This window comes from Sardina pilchardus, chromosome 1 (genome assembly GCF_963854185.1).
Source record: "Sardina pilchardus chromosome 1, fSarPil1.1, whole genome shotgun sequence".
NCBI lineage: Eukaryota > Metazoa > Chordata > Actinopteri > Clupeiformes > Clupeidae > Sardina > Sardina pilchardus.
The window spans coordinates 9,791,521-9,818,192 of record NC_084994.1 but is presented as its reverse complement, the minus strand read 5'-3'; the positions used below and the strand labels follow the sequence as shown (position 1 = coordinate 9,818,192).

Sequence of the window (26,672 nt, the reverse complement as noted above, 5' to 3'; positions counted from 1 at the left end):
GATCATGTGAACATATAAGAATGAAACGTTTACTTGTAAACATTAACACAATTATCTCCCAGTAACTGTTAGGCCATAGCCTACTAACTAATGATACCTTACCTCACAGAGAAATTGGAGGCTCTCTGCTGGTCAGCTCCCGCTGGGAACTGCCCATGAACCAAGAAAGCCTTCAGCTGCTCAATTTCAGTTTGATCCATTTTATTGATCGTCAATGCAGCCACACGATTCACACACACAGGTTATGCTATTTTGCTGTCAATTGTCAAAAAGCTGACCATGTGACCCCACCTGAACATTTATATGAGATTTTTGTAGCCATGCATGTCTCTTGTGTCTTGATACATATCATTGTACAGAATAAAGTCTGTTCCCTGATTTTACAGCCTGACTGGATTTCAGAGCACTTTGAAAAGAGAAAAAATTACCAAGTGAGAGGGTCACCTGAGATGGTTTTGTGTGTGTATCAGTCAATTTCTGCAGTTACAGTGGAGTAATGCACTCACACCCAGTCAATGTTCCATGTTTCAAAGTGTTACAAGGTTTATTAGAAAAATTACACACATAACAGCATTGCTTTACATTTGAAATGGAGAGTAATACCTCAACAGAATAACAAATTCAAAGTGTTGTAATAGCATTATAAGAGTACTAAGAACAATATAGATATGTGCAACTACAGCGTGGTAATAGTACCATAGTGCAGACACTGTAACATAAGAGTAGTAAACATAAGTGTATGTAGGCTACAGGATGAATATGAATATGGCTGTGTAAGTGTAGCCTATTTATTTATCTCTCCATCCACGGCACCCCTATTTTAATATAGGCCTATATATTTTTTATTTATACGTTTTACTAAACCTCCTTAATGCATTATTTGTTGTTCCATGACATTTTATTTAACCTCGTGACATGTTGTATAGGCCATAACTGCTTTTATTACAGGTTAGACAGGTTTTTCGCACATTCATTCTGCATAATTGCTTGCCGCATTTCTGATGGCACCGGACATTCATAGCAGCTACTTGAAGCATATGCGGAGTAAGTAACTAACACTAAGCCATTCATCAGTGAACATACAAGTTCTTGCTAGCTATATTAGATTCACTGTCTGTACTTCATTGACTGAAATACCAGTGCCAATTTATCAGCTCGATCTATAGTTTGCATCGCAGACGTGAACTGAAACATATGCTACATTAGTAATAACTTGCTAAATGAAGCAATTGCGTGCAGCAGCATACTTGGGTTCGGCTGCACCCAGTAATGGCATACTAGTTAGCAGCTAGGCTACATGCCGCTAGCATAGGCTACGAATTTATAACAGACACACATTACAACAGACATAACAAATAACGATGTGTTTTTTTTAGTCACAGCTCACAGTACCATAACATGTTCTCCCGAAATTGCTATCCCATTTTAAAACAAAATAGCTAGACGTGCATGATCATCACCTCTCAGTTAGAAGCTAGCAGCAATGCTGATATCAAATAGCAGCTAACATCATTACAAGCGTTACGACGATTAAAAACACAAACACCATGCTTACTGAATGCATAGACTGAATGTCGCAATATATCAATAAATCAATATACTTACTCTAGGGTTCAGTCTTGGCGTTCAGGCGTATTCTTCCCGCAAAGAAAATCCCACTGATATGACTCCTCTCGGCTCAGTGTACTGTTCAACCGTTACAGTAAAGGTGTGTACGCGTCCACAGTCCCGCCACTGCTAGCTCCACCTTACCGCCAATTACAGAGAAAGCACTGCACCATAGCACTGCACTGGGCTTGCTAACAGCTAGCTATACTGATCAGCAAACCACGAACTAACAGGCTTAGCACCAGCAGCCAAAGATTATTTTTACTATAAATGAATTCAGCAATAACAGCAAGCAAGGCACTATTGCATTAACCAAGCCAGAAAACTGTAGCCAAACTGTAACCAAGCTAGCTAGCTGTAGTCCCTAGCCTGCTGCTATGTATGCAACAGGTGAACTTTTACTTTATGCACAGACAAGCCACCTTCAATAACGTTTATGAAGTCTGAACACGTCTCACCTTGTCCTCCATCATCCTTGTGATGCTCTCCTCTGCTACACCCCTCTCTCTCAGAGCCTCATAAAACGCCATCTCTTCCTACTACAAAAGACCCCTCTAGCATTTAACCAGAGAGAGATTATAACTTTGATTAACCTCTGCTACTACTTCCTTCATCAGGCAAAGGGGGCGTGACGGTGCAGCTAGACGTTTCTGGTCGTTTTCCCGTGATCTCGACTTAATTGTGTTGTTTTCCCGAGATCACGAATTAATTATTTCGATATCTCGAGATAACAAGGGGAAAAAAATAATGATATGACGTGGCCTCTCTCGGCTTCCGTATTTACCTTTGGTGACATTAATGTTTTAAATTAGCAGCCTATTTAAAACGAATGAAAAACTTTTATTTTGAAGAATTATCAAATAGCTTCCATATTGGATTTCTTTTTAAATGATCTTTGTTGTCCCTGGTCCTATCTTAAGTCACAAGCAGGGAAATGTACACGCAGTCCACCCCGAGATAACGTTAGTAGATGTTGGTTCAAAACATTGTCCAAAACTCCAGATTCAGACACAAACGCCAAATCGACAGACCGAAGTTGACGATGCAGAGAACCAGAGGAGGAAGGGTACGGTATGTGTGTTGTTAAGTAGGCTAGGCTAATCGCTGGTTAGCCCAACGTCTCAGGGTAACTTCGGGAGCGACTGAAGAAGCCACAGGCAATTAAACCATCTTTAGATATCAGCAGTTTCTCCTTAAAGTTAAGAGTGAGCCAATAACCTCGCTTCGTAGCAATAGCATAGCCCTCAGATAACACGAGTCCGGCGGATCACTCTCAGACTACCGGCATGAATGGGCAGATCTGACGGTCCGCTTGCCTTTGGCTCGCTGGTCCTCTGGTTGTAGTCACTCGCTCGGACAAGGAGTTAAAAGAGCAATGCAGGGCTGCCAAGTTTCAGAAAATGGCAAGTGTGAGAGTTCGTCCGCCGACTATAAATCGGCGGCGAACATTTTTTCACTGTCACATTTTTCAAGTGTGAACTTATCAAGAAAGAGGCAAATAGGCTAAATGTTACACAGCTCTGCAACAAGTGACAATTATAGACTTAGCAGCCTTAACGTTCACTTGGAAAAACAAGGAGAAACAGCGAATCAACAGTGAACAAAACCTAGCAAGCAGTAGAACGTTTTAAACTATTTGTCGGAGTCGGCGCTGTTGTGTGTTTGAAAGATAAGTTAGAGGCGCCAAGACCTGGGGGGTATTTCACAAAACCAAGATAGGGGATTTAGACAGGCTTACTGGGTTATCCTGGATGAACATAGCCTTGACTTGGTTTCACAGAAGAGATCACATATAAGTTACCATGGGAATTTATACTTGGAAGCTAGCCTGCTCCCGACCAGGCTAACAGCCAAGCTAAGTTAATTCTAATGGTAATTACATTATCTGATTGGTTCTGCTAGCTGTCATTCAAATCAGACCTCCATGCGATTTTTTCAAAGAGCTGTATTCCATTTATATATTATTTGCTACTTGCATTTACTCGCAAAACACAGCAGAATGTCTGCCTAATACCATATGGATGTTATTTAAATTATGGTGGCCTTATAATTAATAACATAGCCTACTCGTTGTTTGCTTATTTTTTGACGGACGTTTGATGAATAGCCTAGTAGTTTATTGGAAGTGGAGGGGACATTTTTCGAAGGTGTTTTCAACTAATTCGGCCTTTAAGACAAATTAAGATAATATAGGACATACTTTGTGCATCTTTGCGGTGGCAAAGAGCTTTCTTAATGACGTTGCGTGCTGAGACTAGGAAGCTCTCACACGTGGGTGCATACGTAAATTTGCATTCAGTTGATCTGCCACACCTACTCCCGCTATGTAACAGAAATACTCATGATTCCCATCCAAAAAAGTACAACTTCACCTCGTTGTTAGTCTATATCAAAAGCGGTTGTTCACTTTGTGTGCAAGACGCTATTTTTCGCGTCTTTTTTATTCCCACCGTGAGTTATTTGGGGGAGAAACGAGAACGCGCACACATACCGAATAACTTAGACCTGTCTTGACCTAGCCGCCTCAACTCATCTGCGCTCAGCATTAGTGAAACGTATTTAGCATGTTTACTTTGACCAGGCTTGGTCAACCGCGTGTGTCGTCACTTATCTTGGATCTACTTACTCTGGTTTTGTGAAATAGGCCCCTGGGGGGTATTTCACAAAACCAAGATAGGGGATTTAGACAGGCTTACTGGGTTATCCTGGATGAACATAGCCTTGACTTGGTTTCACAGAAGAGATCACATATAAGTTACCATGGGAATTTATACTTGGAAGCTAGCCTGCTCCCGACCAGGCTAACAGCCAAGCTAAGTTAATTCTAATGGTAATTGCATGATCTGATTGGTTCAGCTAGATGTCATTCAAATCAGACCTCCATGCGATTTTTTCAAAGAGCTGTATTCCATTTATATATTATTTGCTACTTGCATTTACTCGCAAAACACAGCAGAATGTCTGCCTAATACCATATGGATGTTATTTAAATTATGGTGGCCTTATAATTAATAACATACTCCTTGTTCGCTTATTTTTTGACGGACGTTTGATGAATAGCCTATAGTTTATTGGAAGTGGAGGGGACATTTTTCAAAGGTGTTTTCAACTAATTCGACAAATTAAGATATATATAGTCATACTGTGTGCATCTTTGCGGTGGCAAAGCGCTTTCTTAATGACGTTGCGTGCCGAGACAAGGAAGCTCTCACACGTGGGTGCATACGTACATTTGCATTCACTTGGTCTGCCACACCTACTCCCGCTATGTAACAGAAATAATCATGATTCCCATCCAAAAAAAGTACAACTTTACCTCGTTGTTAGTCTATATCAAAAGCGGTTGTTCACTTTGTGTGCAAGACGCTATTTTTCGCGTCTTTTTTATTCCAACCGTGAGTTATTTGGGGGAGAAACGAGAACGCGCACACATACCGAATAACTTACACCTGGCTTGACCTAGCCGCCTCAACTCATCTGCGCTCAGCATTAGTGAAACGTGTTTTGCATGTTTACTTTGACCAGGCTTGGTCAACCGCGTGTGTCGTCACTTATCTTGGATCTACTTACTCTGGTTTTGTGAAATAGGCCCCTGGGGCCTATTGCACAAAACTAGGATAAGGGATTAACCCGGGATATCTTGGTTATCCTGGCTCAATTTATCCGTGATCCAGTTGCACAAAAGCGGGATAGGGGGCAGCAGGATATGTTATGGTATAAGTTACCATGGCGATTTATTCTGTGGAGCTAGCCTGCTCCTGACCAGGCTAACATCAAAGATAAGTTGATTCTAATGCTAATTACATTATCTGATTGGTTCAGCTAGCTGTCATTCAAATGAGACCTCCACGTGATTTTTTTTAAAGAGCTGTAGATTCCATTTATATATTATTTGCTACATGCATTTACTCGCAAAACACAGCAGAATGTCTGCCTAATACCATATGGATGTCATTTAAATTATGGTGGCCTTATAATTAATAACATAGCCTACTCGTTGTTTGCTTCTTTTTTGACAGATGTTTGATGAATAGGCTGCTGTAGGCTGGTAGTTGATTGGAAGTGGAGGGGACATTTTTCGAAGGTGTTTTCAACTAATTCGGCTTTTAAGACAAATTAAGATACTTTGTGCATTGCGGTGGCAAAGCGCTTCCTTAATGACGTTGCGTGCCGAGACAAGGAAGCTCTCACACGTGGGTGCATACGTAAATTTGCATTCAGTTGATCTGCCACACCTACTCCCGCTATGTAACAGAAATAATCATGAACCCCCATCCCAAAAAGTAAAACTTTACCTCGTTGTTAGTCTATATCAAAAGCGGTTGTTCACTTTGTGTGCAAGACGCTATTTTTCGCGTCTTTTTTATTCCAACCGCGAGTTATTGGGGGAGAAACGAGAACGCGCACATACACCGAATAACTTACACCTGGCTTGATGAATCCGTGTCTGCTCATCCTGGATTGGTCTTTGTGCAACCAATTCAGCCGGTATGCTCTTGTTTAGGATTCAGTGATCGCGGCTCAGTAACTTATCCCGGGGGGTATTCCATCAACCTCGCTAAACAAGGCGGCGCTCAACAGAAATAGCCTGGCTTGAACTAGTGTAGACTTCCACTTGAAGCTAAAGCCGTTCCATTAACTCAAGTTAGCTGCATCTTGCCCTCGTTTATTCAAACGAGGCTAAAATCAGCTTCATGTCTGCTCGTGCACGAGGTAGAAAAGTAGACCAAAACCATAGATTGATGAAAAGAGGATGCATGTCGTAAAATTAAGGCAAACTAGAAGATTTCAGTTCGATTTACAAGCGCCATCTACAGGATTCTCATCGGAAGTAATCAAATTGAACACGAGAGAAAAAAATAGATACAGTTGCCTAAAAAGGAGAATAACGAAATCGTAGGCCTACTGTAAATCGCTAAACAGTAATTATGATGGTTTGAATTGGGACTTTGATTGTCTTCACTCTGAACAAAACGAGTGAATAAGCAGGCTATTTAAACTCAAAACAACTTTGGCATAGGCTATTCAACAATAAAGATAACCTACGTTTGTAAATTAAAAGGGTTCACTCTGAAATATTTTTTCGGTGGTCATAAAATAAATTGGTAGCCTATTGTCCTGGGAGTATTGGGAGAAAACCTAGGCTATTGTCTCCCATAAGCATATAGTTCTGCCAAAGTGTTTGTGAAATATAATTAGCCTATCTGAAATGCAATATTGGCTTTCAATATGTCATTTCATATTTAATTTCTGTAATACAGTTGGTTTGATATCCGAACTACATGCATAATTAATTAGACTATATGAAGCGGTTTTAATTATTATAGCCTTTACAGAATTAGGCTATACATACAGACGGCATCTCGTCATAGCCGTGGTTACCGCCCCCAGTTACCGTGTTAACCATGGCTGAAACACCCCCCGTGGGGGAAAACATTTGTTTTCTGCTAGCGAGTTAGCCCATTGACTTTCATGTGTGATGTTAGCATGTTTTCCCCCACAGAGGGGGCGGCAACCTTCTAACCGTCTGTATCTATAGGCTGGCTTGCCGTGCATCGTAGGCTATAGCACACTGACAGCCTGCCTACTGTCACTGAAGCTACTGTATATGACCCTTAATAATGATGCCTTTCATTAAAGAGTATAACTAAACATGGCAATATTAATATGTTAACATAGTCTATGTACATTCATCGCATGGGAACCGAACCCGAGAACACGCAAAACATGCCTCGATTGTTCTCCTGTCACGCTGCGCATGACACCACGAAAGACGTACGTTACGCATAGCCGCAAGATTCCTTGGACCACACACATATCAAGTTCAAACAATGTAAGTTGCATAATTTTCATAAATTCATTTAAACTAGCGGATAGGTAGCCTTAATCAATGCTTGCAACACTGTCGGAAAAAAGTTTCTCCTTCTATTTTTTAAGCTGTAGCTACAGGTGACGAAAGCACAGGTTGACGGAACCAACGGTTTGGGACTCGTTTTCCGACTGGTGTTTTTTATTTGCAACACAGATTAATTTAGCTCGGCAGTTAGCCTGCCACCGACCAGGTTAGTTCAGAAGCATATGTTACCCCAGCAACTCAGCTGAGATTCCTGTCAGCGGGAGTAATGGAACCGAGCTCTCTCTAAAATTAGCGAGGCTTATCAAAGTTAGCCGCGATTTACGGTTAGCTCGCTTGATGGAATACCCCACCGGATGTCTTAATTCTGCTTTTGTGCAACGGGCCCCCGCTTTACGTTGCTTCTGATTTGTTTATATTGCGTGATGCCTTCCGTGGTTGGTGAGATTTAGGCACAAAGGACTGATGGATTGGCTACTGCTGTCAGTCAATCAGAGCTCGAACTACGGCAAGGCAATAGGTGCGTTTGCGATGAACTGCGGCTGACTTAGGCTGACTTAGGCTGGCTTCATACGTCAACGAGAGCTGCAGAGTCTTAGCAGGAGGGGCAACTAGCACACGCAGCTCATCCCGGACAGTCTGACTGAGCTTACGTACCTGAAGTTACTCGCGAGAGACCTGGCTGGAGACCTCGCGGTAGATATCGCGGGATTTTGTATTAAATACAGTAAAACTTTTATTCTTGCTCATTAAAATGAGCATGGTGACTGACAAAATAAATTGATATGATGTGTTTAAATAAACCACTGTTGTCATAGGTTAACAGGCCTGCATTGCAGCACATTCATTAAATATCAAGTGTTTTCCGTTTGTATATATTTAACCAACAGCATAAAATAGCAGAGTAGGCCCTATCCTCACGTTTTCAGTAGGCTAGCCTACCGCTGTTCCAGAAATCACAAATAAGAAGGTATCCGTTCGATTTCTGTTCATTTTAGCAGATTCTAACATAAGGAGCAAAGATTCTAGAACAGAGTAAGATGGATCACAGGGATAAACTCCAGCGCCATCCCAGACCCTGGTTTTAGTGCAGTTGAACTGATTCGTCTTGGTCCGCTCTAGTGTCTTGGGTAAGGAGGCAGAACGAGACACCTGTCATACTCGTCATGGGGAGATTCTTCCAAACGGCCCTATCACAACTTTGAACTGACGTCATTGGGGTGGGTTCTGGCCAGCGCAGTTGCTTAAAAACGAACTGCGCTGAACTGCGCTGGCTGAGCTAAGACGCAGTCTCCCGAGATCTTGTATGGACATGTGACATGATGTCACGGGGGTAACTCCCACCGCGACTGCAAGAAGTCGGACATGATTTCTAACCAGTTTGCATTTCGTCTGTCCCAGTATGCACTCTGTTTAACCCAGCATGCATCACATCAAGTCAGATCTGCGCAGATTTTCGTCAAGTCAAACGCACCTAATGACCAAAGTTTATCATCATGAAAAAAAACATATAGGCCTATATAGTGCACTGAATGGGGAAATATTTTGCGTGAGAAATGTCAAGTATGGCGTGTGGTGTGAGAATCGGTCAAATTGCGTGACTGTCACGCTCAAAGCGTGAGACTTGACAGCCCTGGAGCAATGTAACCATTTGTGTCACTGAATGCAAGATAAAATGTTACCACGGTGTTTCTTAGGCTACGTGGTTAAATATCGTTGCCAAACATTTTGGTTGCCAAATAGCCTAATTGTTCATGGAACATTGCTTTCTATTATTATTATTATTATTAGCCTATTATTATCATTTATTTTAAAAAACCCGACTTTGACCTTTATTTCTATTTACTTTGGATCATTGCTTTCTATTATTTATGTATTTATTTATTCATCTATTTATTTATATTAAAAAAAACGACTTTGACCTTTATTTTTCTTTACTTTGTTACAGGCTAACAAACTCTTCTTGGGATCATCTTTGCTCTGCTAGCTACATGGATCTTGCACGTCCATTTAGTTCCGGCTGTGCTGAAACGCACCAGTTTGGCCTGAGAGTGATCGTGAAAGAAGAGGATATAAAAGAGGAGGAATATGATCACATGATTACATGTCCAGATGAAGAAGAAAAGCCCTTTGTAGAGTTTCACTGTAAAACTGAAACAGACGACACAGACTCACTAAGGTTTTCTTACAATGAAATGCTACAGACAATAGTGAAGGAAGAAGAGGTGAAGAAAGAAGAAGTGAAGAAAGAGGAGGAAGAAGAGGAGGAGGAGGAGAAGGAAGAAGAGGAGGTGCAGCATGACGAGCCCGGCTGTCTGCTGGAAAGTAAGTCCTCTCACACAGAGCTAAACAGACCAACGTGTTGGGCCACATTTGTGACTCTAGAGGGCGCTGTTGCACTGAGGTCAGTGGCAGCACTGTGTAGGCCCATTACTTTGACTGTTCACATGTAGAAGATACATAATGGCCCATTACTTTACACAATGTGTTGGGCCACATTTTGTGTGCAGCTGTTTTTTTTAAAGTATATTTTTGGGCCTTTTTTGTCTTTATTTTGATACAATAGCAAGAGACTGACAGGAAGCATGTGGGAGGGATTGGGTGTGATTGGCCTCGAACCCGGGTTTTGTTTGATAATCGGAAAATCAGGTGCTGTGTCCACCAATCGCGTTTTTTGGGGCCTCATTGTTTGCTTCGGCTGGGATACACTGATTACTAGATCAGGGAACCCCTGATCTAAACAAGCCAAACAAATTGAGCTTTGAAAAACAGTTTATCGATATCAGGGAGAATTGTTTAGTAACATTGATAAGGAATTCCAACTGATAAATGACATCAGTAATTAAAGGTGAAGTTAGCAATCAAACGCAATATCGTACATCTTCTCATGATCGAATAGCTGCCCATCTTGTTCACAAATAGACATGAAGTAGAACATTTCATCAGACAATATTGAATCGCTCCTTGTAGAACCTGTCATTCTGTCTAAGTTGGTATGGTAACTCTTCATTCTAATTCTACGTCTCCATGGTAACTCTTCATTCTAATTCTACGTCTCTATGGTAACTCTTCCAGGTGTATCAGAACACCCACATACCACACGACAGAAGATCCACGGACAGAATGATGACCTCAGCCTGCAACTCAAAGGAAGGCTGCACCACTGCACCGTCTGCAGGAAGAGCTTCACAGCCCTGAGAGAAGCCGAGAAGCATCGGCAGACACACACTTTCGGCAGAACAGAGCTGAGCACGGACAAAAAGACTCACGACTCTGGAGAGACATGTTCAGCGTCCACTTCTCGACCTACAAGCCTGACACGGGACATGCCAGCACACACTGGGGACAAGCGGCCTCACGAATGTGTCCAGTGTGGAAAAACCTTTAGAAGGTTAGAAAGTCTTCGACGTCATCATATGTTAATTTACGTGAGAAAGAAGCCCCATACATGTGATCAGTGTGGGAAAGGGTTTATAGAACGCTCGGATTTGAAGGCCCACATGCTGGTAGGCCTTCACACGGGGGAGAAGCCTCACAAATGTGTCCAGTGTGGAAAAGCTTTTGACAGGTCTACAGATCTCAAACGCCACATGCTCATACACACTGGAGAGAAGCCTCATAAATGTGTCCAGTGTGCGAGAGCCTTTTTACGATTTTCAAGCCTTACATGTCACATGCTAACACACACTCGACAGAAACAGCCTCATAAATGTGTCCATTGTAGAAAAGAGTTTTTGCAAATTTCAGCTCTTAAAACCCACATGAAAATGCACACTGCAGAGCAGCTATATACATGTGTCCAGTGTGGAAAATCTTTTAGAAGGCTGGCAAATCTTCAACGTCATATGTTTATTCACAAAGGAAAGAAACCTCATACATGTGAACAGTGTGGAAAAGGGTTTTCACACGTTTCAGATTTTAGGGCCCACATGCTAGGAGGCGTCCACACGGGAGAGAATCCTCATAAATGTGTCCAGTGTGGAAAAGCATTTGAAAGGTCCACAGATCTCAAACGCCACATGCTCATACACACTAGAGAGAAGCCTCATAAATGTGTTCAGTGTGCGAGAGGTTTTTCACAAATTTCAAATCTTAAAAAACACATTCTAGTTCACACTGGAGAGAGGCCTCATCAGTGTTCCAAGTGTGGAAAAGAATTCAAACGTTCCTCAAATCTTCAAAAGCACATGATGGTACACGCTGATGAGAAATAAAGAAGCCACAGAGATGTGTGAAAAAGCACTGTTGGTTCCTCGTCTCTAGAAATGGCAGATGCTGCTGTTACACTGGACATTGACTTCATGAACGTTCTCTGTGCACAATCGCAGAGACTTTCTAATGGGGAGACACAGCACTCAAAAGACCCTCCAAAGGCCAAAAGGTGTTGGGTTGGATCGTGAGGCCAATATGGCGGTTGTCTACCCATACCCCTGTTGCCTGTAAGGACTGTGGTGCACATGCCAAGAGATGCATGCACTTACACAGAGGTCTTCATTCAAGTGAAGTCTTAAGGAGCATTCACACCAAGAACGATAACGATAACTATAACCATAACGATAAAAGTGTCCACACTGGCCAACGATAAGAAAATTCTCTTCTCGTGTTAATGAATGTGATGGGTAGAATATTTTGGGTTCTGATTGGCTGTTAGCTTTTTATCGTTCTCAAAATCGCTCTGAAAGTGATCAGCAACGATATCGTTCTTCATGTCGTTATCGTAATAGTTTACGTGTGAACGTTGTCATTCATATTAACGAGAGCGATATTTATTTATAGTTATAGTTATAGTTATCATTCTTGGTGTGAACGGGCCTTTAGGGCCTGAAACTGTGTCAGTCATGTATGTGCATTCCTACCCCGTTTAGAGAGAGTGGCGTAAAAAGACGGGATCGGGAAATGACCCAAAATGACCCGGGTCAGACTCTAACCGGGGCCCTGTGGCTCGTGCCCCTTCAGGCCCCCATTGGAACAGGTGTAGAGCAGCCAGATGGAGTTGTGTTACCGCGGCACCCATTGAAACTCCTTTGAAAGGTAAAACTCTCACACCTCGAGGTAAGACAATATCTCACTCTGAGGTGAAACACTTGCAAATGAAAAATCTTTACTTTCACTGCTGTGAAAGTGGAAACTTGACAATGATCTTTTCTATGAAATCTTCATATTTTCATATAACTGCAAAAAGTTGGATTCAATTTGGTAATTTTTATTATCATATCTTTTTTTCTGTTTAGCCTCATTGTTTGTAGCAAGATCGCATTGTTTGTACAAAGATGTAATCTTGAGTGTTTTCAATAAAATATACTGCTGCTTTACATTCAATGACATTCCTTGACATTCAATGACATTCCAGATTAACCGTTCATTGTGTAATTAAAACATAACGTTTATTGTGAAATTTAAACCATTCTGCAAATAGTTGCTCTCACAGATCTAGATTTTCCCTAAAGTTCTGTTGGGTGGAATAGATCTTTTTCACCAATTACCAGTGCCCCTGAATGGGACCACATATCACAATTTAGCCTAGTGGCTATGGAACGAAAGTTAGAACAGATGACACGGGGAGTTGACACATTTGTTTTATCAAATAGATAAATAAATAAATAATACTTTACCTATAATTATTCAAAATATAAGATTGAGATAGGATATCATTTGACAAATTATAGAGTATACTTTGGTCAGCACTCTAAAAACATTCTAAGTTCTGAGTCCCTTACAAAGATTTATGGAAGGAAATTGCTTTCATTAAGTGTAGTAAATCGATAATTCCATGCTTGGTGGCACTGTCTTGAAATGGTCTTCATTTTTAACTCAGTGATGAGAACATGAATAGATAGGTGACTCTGCCAAGGAGCAGTGTTGGGGAGTAGCAAATTACATGTAATTGCATTACGTAATTTATTTACAAAATAAATGTAACAGTAATACATTACAGTTACTGGAGAAAAATGTGTAATCAAATTACAAGTACTTTTGATTTTTTTTTCAAAATTACAATTTGAATTGCATCTCAATATTGTCAGCAAAACCTTGCAAAGAATATTGTATGTAAAGAGAACTGTTTCCCTCCACAGCCAGAGTTTGATACGGGACCATTACTACAGCGCCATTTGCATAGGCCTACATCCCTTCCTGTAAACGTGTTATGATAAAGAAAAAAAAAGAGGCTGTGACATATCTGTATGTCAATTCAGATTGATTTTACAGTCAAATTTGGCTTGTAGTCTGACCTTGTGGTGGTTATCATTATATTATCCTCATAAAAAATGTGATGCTAATTCATGTACGAAAAGGGGCTCAATATAGCCTGGGAATGCCCATGCTGCCTTGTGCGCTTGTACCGAACTGCTCGGCAGCCTGGAGACCAAGGCCGAAATCTTCCTCCTGCTCCTATGGGAATTTAACATAGGGGTCAAATACTTTTATACCGAGCATTTAAGCATTTAAGGAAGAACATTTATTTATTTACGATACATTCTTCAATCACAAAGAACACTGGTGTCCTTAGCGGTTTGATTTTTACTCATTTTTTGAATGAAGACATTAAAGGAGAGTTTGGTGTGAAAAGCTGTACTGAAAGATGTTGCCGAGTATTTACATGTGTCCAATAGGCACTTTCGCTCACCCCCGAGCATCCCGAATTACGCCGTTTTCAGCCGAGCTTGCATTAGGCTTGCAGCTAGCTGTGGGGGCAAAACGTAACCTATGCAACTAAATCGTTATGTTTGCACCATTAAAAAGGTTCCAAGTAACTCCACACTGCATTGGTAGACTTCTGAGGGTCCTGACATTTAAAACAAGATACTGAAAACTTTGGAATTACACAGGAAGTTTATTTAAAAAGACTGTTTATACAAGCAGTACCTTCATAGAATCTCTCCGCTGGCCGCCATCTTGTAATGAAGTTGCGATAAGTCGACTGACGAGTACGAACGAACAAGAAGGATGGGAACATATTGCAAACCTTTTGAGCCTCATTGATACCGTGTATTCATCATGCTCATGTAGACAGTATAACAATATTTCCTGTGGAATTACTTTAGCAATCTGTTCCCCTGTCTTTCCTTTTCGTTCGTGCTCGTCAGTTGACTTATCGCAACTTCATTAGAAAAAAAATGGATTTATAGCGTTTCGGAAAAGAGCTCTTCATATATACTGTACATCACATATGTGACCCTGCAAAGCGAAACCAGTCGCTTTGGTAAAATGTACAAAATTACATTATTGTGCTCACATGAATGGCCATAAACTAAGCTTTCCAACAATATGTATATCGAGGATATTTGAAAAACTATCGCTAAGATTACCACATTCAAAGTTTACATGGTTCTCCCATTACAACATGCCAGAAGAGCGGCGTGAACAACAGGAATGACTGCTAATGTGTTGAATCGTCACCGGGTATAAGAGTCAAAACTTCAGTTTTTTCATGAAATTTGTTCACAATATGAAAGAGTAGATTGTATACTGTCGAATGCAGTAAAAACATAAAATTCAACATTTTATCCCTAACGTTTATTTATTATGGATTTTCTCAATATAGCATAGAGTGCAAAGCGACTGGTTTTGCTTTGCAGGGTCACATATTTACATACGCTTTGCAGGGTCACATATTTACATACACAATAACAACAACAACAACAACAACAACAACAACAACAACAACAACAACAACAACAAGTAATAATAATAATAATAATAATAATAAGTTGTATAACACCTTTCTCTAACCCAAGTTTAAATTGAACTTATTGAACTTGAACTTGAACTCGCTTTACATCGTAGAAGGAAAATATACAAATACAAATACAAACAGAGAAACAAACAAACCAGCAAAGAATACAATAAAGGAAAGCTAAGTGTATAAATCCTAAGATTTTCTTTTATTGTTTTCACAAAGCGCCATCGATACATTTTCTTTTAAAAAAGTGTTTTCTATATTTTTAGGACAAAAACTCGCAGAGAGCTGTGAAATAGTTTTTTTCAAATCCTTGCGGGGTTAAGATCTCACTCTTTTAAATGTTTTTTCTCATCAGAGCTGTTGATGAAGAAATTAAAACCTTTCCCACACTGGGCACATGCAGAAGGCTTCTCTCCCAGTGTGTGTAAGGTGTTGTACTGTAGATCTTGGAGTGTTGAAATGGCTTTCTCCACTGGACACATCAACGAGGCTTTTGTCTAGTACGTGTAAGCATGTGGTATTTAAGATGTTTGGATAATTTAAACGCTTTTTCCCACAGGGCACATTTTTCAGACTTATGTCCAGTGAGCGATATCATGTGTGTTTTAAGAGTTGAAATGTATAAAAGAAGACTCTACACATTCACGAGGCTTCTGTCTGTGTGATAGCATGTGGCGTTTAAGTTCTGAGGATGTTAGAAACGCTTTTTCACACTGGGCACATTTATGAGGCTTCTCTCCTGTGTGTATGAGCATGTGTCGTTTAAGAGTTGATGATATTGAAAACGCTTTTCCACACTGGACACATTTATGAGGCTTCTCTCCAGAGTGTATTGACAGATGTCTTTTAAGTTTTGAATATGCTGAGAAACCTTTTCCACACTCAACACATGTATAAGGCATCTCTCCAATATGTGTAAGCATGTGGCCTTTAAGTTCTGGGGATGTTGAAAACGCTTTTGCACACTGGACACATTTATGAGGCTTCTCTATAGTGTGTATTGGCTGATGTCTTCTAAGATTTGACAGTAGCGTGAAACCTTTTCCACACTGGACACATTTATGAGGCTTCTCTCCGGTATGTGTAAGCATGTGAAGTTTAAGTTTTGGGGAGGTTAAAAACTCTTTTCCACACTGGGCACATTCATGAGGCTTCTCTCCGGTATGTGTAAGCATGTGAAGTGTAAGTACTGAGAGTCCTGTAAAATGTTTTCCACACTGGGCGCATCTATGAGGCTTCTCTCCGGTGTGTATTAACAGATGTCTTTTAAGATTTGGCAATAGTGAGAAACCTTTTCCACACTGAACACATGTGTGAGGCTTATCTCCAGTATGTGTAAGCATGTGGCGTTTAAGTTCTGTGGATGTTAAAAACGCTTTTTCACAGTGGGCACAAATATGAGGCTTCTCTCCGGTGTGTATTAGCATGTGAAGTTTAAGTTGTGAGGGTTTTGTGAACGGTTTTCCGCAATGGGTACATTTATGAGGCTTCTCTCCGGTATGTGTAAGCATGTGAAGTTTAAGTTTTGGGGAGGTTAAAAACTCTTTTCCACACTGGGCACATTCATGAGGCTTCTCTCCGGTATGTGTAAGCATGTGAAGTGTAAGTACTGAGAGTCCTGTAAAATGTTTTCCACACTGGGCGCATCTATGAGGCTTCTCTCCGGTGTGTATTAACAGATGTCTTTTAAGATTTGGCAATAGTGAGAAACCTTTTCCACACTGAACACATGTGTGAGGCTTATCTCCAGTATGTGTAAGCATGTGGCGTTTAAGTTCTGTGGATGTTAAAAACGCTTTTACACAGTGGGCACAAATATGAGGCTTCTCTCCGGTGTGTATTAGCATGTGAAGTTTAAGTTGTGAGGGTTTTGTGAACGGTTTTCCGCAATGGGTACATTTATGAGGCTTCTCTCCAGTATGTGTAAGCATGTGCTGTTTAAGATTTGTCATGCGAGTAATACTTTTTCCACAGTGGGTACATTGATAAGATTTCTTTGGCTGTTGTCTGCTTTGACTAGTAACAGTGTGTGTCTTCTGGTGTTTCTCCAAATCTCTCAGGGCCGTGAAACTCTTGCTGCAGACGGTGCAGTCGTACGTTCCTCCATTCGGTTGCAGGTTGAGTTGATCGTTCTGTCCATGGCTCTGGTGTTGCACTGTGCTCGGGTGTTCTGATGCACCTGCACAGTAAATCACGAATCACAAATGAACGTTAATTTCACTCTATGTGTTAATTTCAACACTATAATAGTGCAGTTTATATAAATTATGTAAACACTTAACACTTGCCATAGTGTACATTTTATAACACCAAGCTCTCCACAGAGCACAAATTAGTGTTTTATAATTAACTCGTCAGTTTTTTTTAAATAAACTCTTCATATAGAGTACAACCTCGTGCAGGGTAGGCAACACCAAAATTGCATTGAGAAATCAAAATGGATACTCATACTGCTATTATGATACAATTAAATGAAGAAATGCAAAAATGAAACCATTTATTTATTCATTTTATTGACTGCATTTCATGCACAGGGACAATGTATAGCACCAGGACCATAGGCTGTTTGGACATCAAACGCCTTATGGAGACGGAAATCATTCAATGTAATAATTAAATAACTTTCATCACCAGAATGAACTAATAGTCATACAAATGCTCCTTAAACATTCAGGAATCTTCTCATTAACAAGAAAACATATATCATCTTCATGCGCGTAATTTGCAGGGGGGTTATGGGAGTCATGATATAACCCTCCCCCCAGGTTATATAACCCCCCCAATATCAAATCATTCAGATTAAACTAAATATGAAATATTCTGAATTAACTTTTGTTTGTTTGCGCCGTTGCTGGGATGAATGGTTGGACAAAACTGACACGTGCATACTAAAGGGCAGAAAAGATGAAAAGGACACTGCAAGGCAGCCAGACAGCATTTTCAGGGGCGCATATGGGGGGGGGGGGGGGGGATTCTGATTGACCTCAATCCGCCCCCCCCCACTTGCAGGGCAAAAAATAAATAAATAAATAACACCCCCATTCTTCTCTGTTACATTGCTCCGCGAGTATTAGTTACAGCGAGATGAGACCTTTATTGCGCGACAGAGCAGAAGTAGGGCTTTCCGATGATACTAGACACTTGTCTGTACAATCAAGTATGAAAATAAAATAAAACCATGAAGTTAAAGGGATAGTTCGGGTTTTAAGACACAAAGTTATATGGGTTCCCCGTCAGCAACGTTGTGCATCAGCACTGACTTACCCCGCAACAGCGTCCTGTGAGCCGAGATCCAGCCGGTTTTTGATGCTGAAGAAAGTAGTCCGGCAAGTTTCTGGGGTCACGAAAGTAAAGTGTTTTTCTTCTCAAAACCATATGCGTTCAAAAGAGTGATATATTTGCACCACAAAAACGTTATCCAGGAAAAATTCAAACCTCGTTATCACTTACTTATTTTTCGCGATTCCTATCACTGCGCGCTACTGACAGCTGGACAACGTTTTTGTGGTGCAAATATATCACTCTGTTGAACGCATATGGTTTTGAGAAGAAAAACACTTTACTTTCGTGACCCCAGAAACCTGCTGAAGAAAATAGTCCGGCATCAAAAACGATCAAAAACCGGCTGGATCTCGGCTCACAGGACGCTGTCCGGGGGTAAGTCAGTGCTGATGCACAACGTTGCTGACAGGGAACCCATATAACTTCGTGTCTTAAAACCCGAACTATCCCTTTAAATCAAAGTATATCATATTTACAGTCTATATTGCTCTGCATTCACACGCGCTTCCAGAACTCTCGCTTGAATTACACGCGGACCTGGCATCGCACAGACATGACACGAAAGAGGAGAAACAGAGCTTTCCATTGATACCAAACACATCGATCCTTTTGTATTATAAAAACAGAAGAAGTGACAAACAAATAATAATGTCATATAGCTTCGGCTACCATTACTCTCGTTTGATTTACTCGTGAAACCGCCATCAGAAAGATATGGCATGCATATCACATCGGGCGCTACCCTCTTTATTAGGGTCTGTAGGGCATTTCTTTTCCCTCCTATCGTCTACACGCCATCCGAGCAAAGTCCCACACATTTTTCCCATTTGATGTCATGTTCTGCCAGGTAATTGATAATGAGAATGTTGAATAGCTCATCAGCAGTGGCCCTACTTTTGACATACTGCAGAACAGAATATCTTCACTCATTGTCAAAGAATTAACAAAGCGGATATAAGTAAACAATCGTTGTAACTGTCAGTGGCCTGTCCACTTGCAAGGCAAAACGTAAATGTTTGACTTTGTCAAGCAGTTGTTGTTGGAGATTGCGAGACATGTCAACTATGCGTCTACTGTAGCAATTTTGTTGTTGGACAGAGGGATAGCCTTCAATTTCACTGCACTCGTCTCGTCGAACTTGAACGTTTGTTTTGTTCCGCTGAAATTAAATTTGCAACATCAATCAGGCTATAGCAGTTAATTGGATAACGCCTACACTTCATGAACGCTGCTAATGTCAACAGAATTACACTAGAGCAGAGGTAACGAAGGAGTTCACAAATCAGTGGTTCAATCTCCGAGAGTTGCATAAACAAAAAAATGATTTGTCATTTGACTTCGAAACTTTTTTAGCAACAATGATTGTTGAGGACACGTTACACAGGTTTTGTTAAATTAGAGCAGTGGGCTAATACAGAATTCCAATCCTAAGCCACAATTCCGTTTTGTTCTGAGTTTCGGAATGTGTTTTCTGATTTGGGTGTGTTTCTGTTTCTGTCTGTGTTTTCGTTTTCGGAGCACGTTTCTGAATTGCATGTGTTGTAAATTGGCAGCTCGTTTCTGAAATGTAAATGTAAATGCATGTAATTTGCAGTGCATTTTCTAAATGATGTTAACGAGTTGAGGCGTATTTTGATAAACAAATATTTCCTTCCCTCCGTTTTCAAAAATAACATTGTGCACACTTGTCAGTTTTCAGAAAAGTTTTCGTTGACACTAACCCGTGCATATGCCGTCAAGAGCATGCCAAACCTGTAGGTAGTGGTGTAACAAGAAGTTCGAGCCCACGTTAGCCAATTAGAATCCCGAAAATAGTAACAACATCAACAAATCCCTTCCATGTCTCATTTCAACTGTATTTGCAAATGCAAAAAAAAAAAAAAACTAAAAGGGTTGGCATTAATATTACATTACATTTTGCGACTGCTACTCGCACTGCTACTGAATGCATCCATGATCACCATAGCCAAATGAAAATGCAAACATTGGCCGCACCTTTTGCGCAGATGCAAGTACTACCACATACTGTGATGTTGGCTGCCTAGAAGGCACGTTGCTTGCCTAAAACTGTGTTTGTCTTCATTTTTCTCAGTTCACATTCATACGCAAAATGAGAGTTTTCCTAAATCTCCACTTTTGCCAGAGTTTTCAGAAAGAATCGTATTCAAAGGCGAAATCGCCGTTTGTGTGTACACGAAAGGCACAAACGAAGGGAAAAGTCTCTGTTTTTCAAGATACCCGTGTATGTGAGAACGGGGCCATAGATGAAGATGTTTTCCTAAGTCGTTTGTGTTTTGTCTATTTGCGCGTGTTTTGATTTCCAGTTGATTTTGTTTTCACAACTTGCACGTCGTTTGCACCTGTCATCCACCGTACCTTTCTGTATGAAATGCACTATGTACATTACAGTTTTTCACAATTGCTAGAACACCTTTTTCAGAACTCTTTACCTTTTTCTCAAAACTGTGAACACAAAACTCATTTCTCAAACTACATTCTCGAAACCCTTCAATCTTGTTGCAAAACTGAACAATCACCTCAAAACACTTTTAACTTTGCTCAAAACTAACTAATGGTCTCAAATCATTGAACACATCAGGCAAAATGACACTCCTGCAGAGCAGTGATAAGACAATACACCAAACAATGGAAGACACAGTTTTCAGGGCAGGGTTTATGGCTCCTGGAGGAATTGTATTCATTCTAATTTGAAAAATAAAATATCACAATGAAAATAAAGAATAAGGACTTACATCACTCTCTACTCATATCCTCTAGCCTATATGAAGATATAAATCAATAGTTTTGTAAGTGAACAGAAAGACAGACTGATACTGTACTGAATATGATTTGTACTGTGATGCCACAGACTCTGATAGTACTGTAAGTATGCAATACTGTAATATTGTATTGTGCCTAAATTTAGACTTACTTGGACATCCTGATAACTCAGCTCTTTCACTCTCTCAGAGTTGAGCTCAAAGGGTAGTAAGTGTGTAACAGTGGATGTTCAGTGATTACTGTACTGTATGATAATGGACATTTACGCTATTTCTCTTCTGTAGTCTGAATCTTTGGATTATTGACGCCACAGAGAAACCACTGATGTTGGGTTGGACCATGAAGTCCTGCTTCTCTCATTGGCATTCCATGAACCAGAACATGGTCAATGATTGTTGCCCAAATATCATCATTTACAGTATTGCAACTCTTGGGACTCTGTCTTTCTCTTCATCCTCTTCCTCCTACCTGCACCCTCCTCTTCCTTGTACCCCACTTCTACTGTAACACACACTTGTTGTCCCCTGCGTCTCTGTCAACTCTGAACTGACTTATATTGGTTGTCACATCATTAGACAGAAGTGTTATCAATTTTGAGTGGTAGTGTTCAAATGGAGACAACTGTGCACTAATTGTGTTCAACTTCTGCATTGTTTGGTTATCAATATAATTAAGAAGTGCATCAGAATGCACAATGTGTTCACAGTTTTGCAAAAAGGGTTAATGAGTTTGGTAAAATGGGTGAAATGGGTGAAAGTAGTCTATGGTTTTGCCAAAAAAGGGAGCAATTCAATAAATGTGTTCAGACATTTGAGAATTTGATTCAGAGAATGGGGTTTAGTGTTTGAGCAACTGTGAAAAACTGTAATTTGAAAAATAAAATATCACAATGAAAATAAAGAATAAGGACTTATATCACTCTCTACTCATATCCTCTAGCCTATATGAAGATATAAATCAATAGTTTTGTAAGTGAACAGAAAGACAGACTGATACTGTACTGAATATGATTTGTACTGTGATGCCACAGACTCTGATAGTACTGTAAGTATGCAATACTGTAATATTGTATTGTGCCTAAATTTAGACTTACTTGGACATCCTGATAACTCAGCTCTTTCACTCTCTCAGAGTTGAGCTCAAAGGGTAGTAAGTGTGTAACAGTGGATGTTCAGTGATTACTGTACTGTATGATAATGGACATTTACGCTATTTCTCTTCTGTAGTCTGAATCTTTGGATTATTGACGCCACAGAGAAACCACTGATGTTGGGTTGGACCATGAAGTCCTGCTTCTCTCATTGGCATTCCATGAACCAGAACATGGTCAATGATTGTTGCCCAAATATCATCATTTACAGTATTGCAACTCTTGGGACTCTGTCTTTCTCTTCATCCTCTTCCTCCTACCTGCACCCTCCTCTTCCTTGTACCCCACTTCTACTGTAACACACACTTGTTGTCCCCTGCGTCTCTGTCAACTCTGAACTGACTTATATTGGTTGTCACATCATTAGACAGAAGTGTTATCAATTTTGAGTGGTAGTGTTCAAATGGAGACAACTGTGCACTAATTGTGTTCAACTTCTGCATTGTTTGGTTATCAATATAATTAAGAAGTGCATCAGAATGCACAATGTGTTCACAGTTTTGCAAAAAGGGTTAATGAGTTTGGTAAAATGGGTGAAATGGGTGAAAGTAGTCTATGGTTTTGCCAAAAAAGGGAGCAATTCAATAAATGTGTTCAGACATTTGAGAATTTGATTCAGAGAATGGGGTTTAGTGTTTGAGCAACTGTGAAAAACTGTAGCTTCCTCTTACAGTTTTTTCCAATCGTATACACACTAAAATTAAGGTTATCAGACAGTTAACAATACTTAACACTTAAGAAGCAAAACACCTGCGCAGAGTAGTACAACAGTAAGCACAAATTCAGCTTCACACTTTTTGCGAAACATTACACACAGTGAATGTCAAAACGTAAAACACATTTTCACACCTTAGACACAGATAAAGATTGTTAGGTACTTTCTTCTCATTACAAAGCCCTGGCTTGCCAATGACCACACTAATGAACAAATTGAATAATCACATCCACCAGGTGAGTAAGCACACTTGTGCAAAATTGAAAACACAGCACTCAGGTGTGTTATGCTTGATCCTCGAGGGACGTTCCCACTGATCTATAACTAACACTGGATAGACTATCCCATTGTTTTCGCCCCATTATTCTTTATGTCGATCAGTGAGGATCGAGGCCCAAGGAGCGAGGGAGGATGTATAAAAGCCCAAATGAGAGGCACCCATAGCCTGTGATGTGGATGAACTCTTATGGCTTGATCCAGCTAGACGGAGAGATGATTAGAGTATTGCGTATTGTTGTTACTTGTTTGCATTGTTGCTTTTTCTTCAGTGACTGTAAGTGTACAGTACTTTTTATTTGTGTACATTTTTTTATTTTTCTACACCTTACAGTAGTAAGAAGTAAGAACTATAATTTTGCCATTTTCTGTTGATTGACTTGTCACTGTAACTGAACATATGGTTCAGTGAAAGAAAGAAATATTGTCTGCAGCATCAGTTTTGTGCATTGCTTGATGAGGGTTCATCAACATATTTTTGTCATCTAAATGATCCTAATGCTCTCAAACAATATGTCTGAATAAGATCCATATATTGGAAGAGGGTTTTTACAGATGTGTTTTGAATTTATTGTGTTGGTGTGTATAAGATAGCGACAGTGCGGAATCATTCAAAGAATGTGTTAGTGATATGAGAACAGTATAAGGTTTTATCAATGTGTTTATTGTTTTGACAGAAATATTTAATTTTGCTAACAATCTGTTATGTTCTGCTGATTAGGTGTTGTGTTTGGTTAATTGTGTGATGTGTTTAGACAATAAGAGCCCCGTTTTCAAAATTGTGTGTAAACGATCGGAAAAAACTGTAAACAGGTTGGGTGAGGCTTAGTGAATGTTTGTTTTTGTTTTGTTTTTTTGAACTGACATATCTTCAGCAGAGGGTGTAGCGGAACGGAACGCTTCAGTTACATGCCTGGTGTTGCTTCCCTGTCAGGCTGCAGTAGAAACCAAAGATTCTAGAACAGAGCACTGCTTATGTTATCATAGCACTACTATGAGAAGGTGAGGTTTATCTATTTTTGTTTTGTTTTATTCAAATGAACCATTCTCTTTAATTCAACTTATTGAACTGAAAATATAATGAAACAGAAATATCAGGAACAGGTCCTTCAACTAAAGTCCATAAGAACGACTGTACCTCTATCACAGCTGCATTTTGACATTTATATTATGGCTAATTTCTTTAAAATATATATATATGTTTAAATGATCAAGCCTTGGACTATTCTGCAGCATCCCTGAGCATGCTTCATGGCACCCACTTTGAAAAACCCTGGCCTTTTTTGCAAAATGCCCCCACCCCCGAAATAAATAAATAAATACCTTTGTCACTTCGCCTCATCTTTTTTTCCTTATATGTCTTGCTGACGCATGATATTCTGAAAGGACTTACTTTCCACCAGATAATCATTCTCTTGCTCATCATCTTCTTTCTTCACTTCAGTCTTCACGGTTGTCTGTAGTGTTTCACTGTGAGTCGTTGTACCGCTGTAGTCTGAGTCCGCAACGTCGGTTTCAATGTCCGTTTCAGTTTTACTCCACAGCTCCACCACAGGCTTTTCTTCTTCATCATGTAATGAAATCACAAGATCATATTCCTCTTCTTTAACATCTTCCTCTTTCACCACCACTCTCAGGCTGTAAGACTCTGCGACTTCGGTTTCAATGTCCGTTTCAGTTTTACAGTGAAGCTCCACCACAGGCTTTTCTTCTTCATCATGTAATGAACTCACATGATCATATTCCTCCTCTTTGATATCCTCCTCTTTCACCACCACTCTCAGGCTTTCAGTCACGTTAGCGCTGTCGCCAGGGCTCAGCGGCAGTCCAAGATCCATGCTCCCAGCACACCAAAGATGATCATGTCAGAAGTTATCGTAAGAGCGACCAAAAACCCCCCATAGATTGCCTTTTTTTAAAATACTAGATTACTTGTTATATGACCAATGGTGCTCTAAATCCACCATTTGTCTACAGTGAATACACTTTAGTCAACTTTGTAGACTCAAGAAGTCGCCCAACGTTACTGTGTAGTCAGACTTTTCAAGTTCGCCGCTCCCTCACACTGAGATCTTTCAATAATTTTGAGTGGTAGTGTCTGTTTACCTACGAGCAGGTGTGGACCATTCAGTGACGACTGAAGCCGACTGACAGCTGGCACAGCTGGCAGTGTTGGCAGATTCGGTTGAGGGAGGGAGGGAGGGAGGGAACAAGGGGAGGAGGGAACGAGGGAGGGAGGGAGGGAACATGGAGGTATTACAGTTTTTGCCTATTGCTTACACACTAAAATCAAATGCTTACACCAAAGCCTCAATACCTATAGTTCTTGTATTATACTTTACACACAGTGTAACCATAGCTTAAACACATTCTTTGCTTTGCACATTGTTTGCAATTCTGCAAAACACTTTTTGCAAAACACTACACACATTTTCTTTCTGCAAAACACTTTTTGCGAAACACTGCACACATTTTCTTTCTGCAAAACACTTTTTGCAAAACACTACACGCTTTTTCTTACATTAAACACTTTGTGCAAAAACAAAATCCCCTGATATCATTGGGAAAACATTTTGTTCAAAATTCTAAACTCATCTGGCAATTGCAAGCACTTACTTATACACCTGAAAACACGTGCACAGAAAACATAACACCAATCGGTCTGAACCTTAGCACTACAAATAGGCCTCAGGTAAGCCATTTTGAGAACTATGGGTGCCTCTCAACATCTCTCCTCGATCCTCGATGCTTGATCCTCGAGGGGCGTTCCCACTGATCTATAACTAGCACTGGATAGACTATCCCATTGTTGTCACCCCATCATTCTTTATCTAGATCAGTGAGGACGAGGATCGAGGAAGGAAGGGAGGGTGTAAAAGACCAAATGAGAGGCACCCAATGAGAGTAAGAAGTATAGGAGGACAAGGAGAGAGAGCTGTCGGACGTGGAAGAGGACAAGGACAAAGACAAGGACCAGTGCAGAGATGTGTCTCAGATGACATCAGGGCTGCTCTGGTCTGAGATTGGTTCAACAACCATATAAATTTCATATATCAAAAGTTGTATACCTGCCCCCTTACAGCCCATTTCTAAATGCAATCGGGGAATTACACTATTTTCAATTACAGGATCAACCCCCCCCCCCCCCCCCCCCCCCCCCAGCCCCCACCACATACACACTACAGTAACTTGCACATACTGTATACACACTCACATGCACATACACACTCGCAGACATACACACACACACACACACACACACACACGCACACACACAAAACAAATATGTATGTTGTTTTTTTCAATCGCAAATGATCCAGTAATT

At 40.4% G+C, this 26,672-nt stretch overlaps 2 protein-coding genes across 3 annotated transcripts; one reads left to right on the top strand and one right to left on the bottom strand.

The window, feature by feature from the left end:
* The first annotated feature begins 2,523 nt into the window (after positions 1 to 2,523).
* On the top strand, positions 2,524 to 11,862 carry LOC134076325 (zinc finger protein 436-like). Its single transcript, XM_062531319.1, has 4 exons — positions 2,524 to 2,679; positions 9,411 to 9,787; positions 10,538 to 11,302; positions 11,726 to 11,862. The coding sequence occupies exons 1-4, from the start codon at positions 2,579 to 2,581 to the stop codon at positions 11,860 to 11,862; spliced, it is 1,380 nt and encodes a 459-aa protein (XP_062387303.1). The 5' UTR covers positions 2,524 to 2,578.
* A 2,453-nt stretch (positions 11,863 to 14,315) lies between these two features.
* Positions 14,316 to 25,472, bottom strand: LOC134089778 (gastrula zinc finger protein XlCGF57.1-like). Of its 2 annotated transcripts, none has more exons than XM_062544210.1 (2): positions 24,741 to 25,472; positions 14,316 to 17,322 (listed from the first exon to the last, which is right to left on the bottom strand). In XM_062544210.1, the coding sequence occupies exons 1-2, from the start codon at positions 25,183 to 25,185 to the stop codon at positions 15,749 to 15,751; spliced, it is 2,019 nt and encodes a 672-aa protein (XP_062400194.1). In that variant the 5' UTR covers positions 25,186 to 25,472; the 3' UTR covers positions 14,316 to 15,748. The 2 variants fall into 2 exon arrangements, with proteins under 2 accessions (XP_062400194.1, XP_062400203.1); XM_062544219.1 differs by having other exon boundaries at positions 17,208 to 17,322; positions 24,671 to 25,472.
* Between the last annotated feature and the right edge of the window lie 1,200 nt (positions 25,473 to 26,672).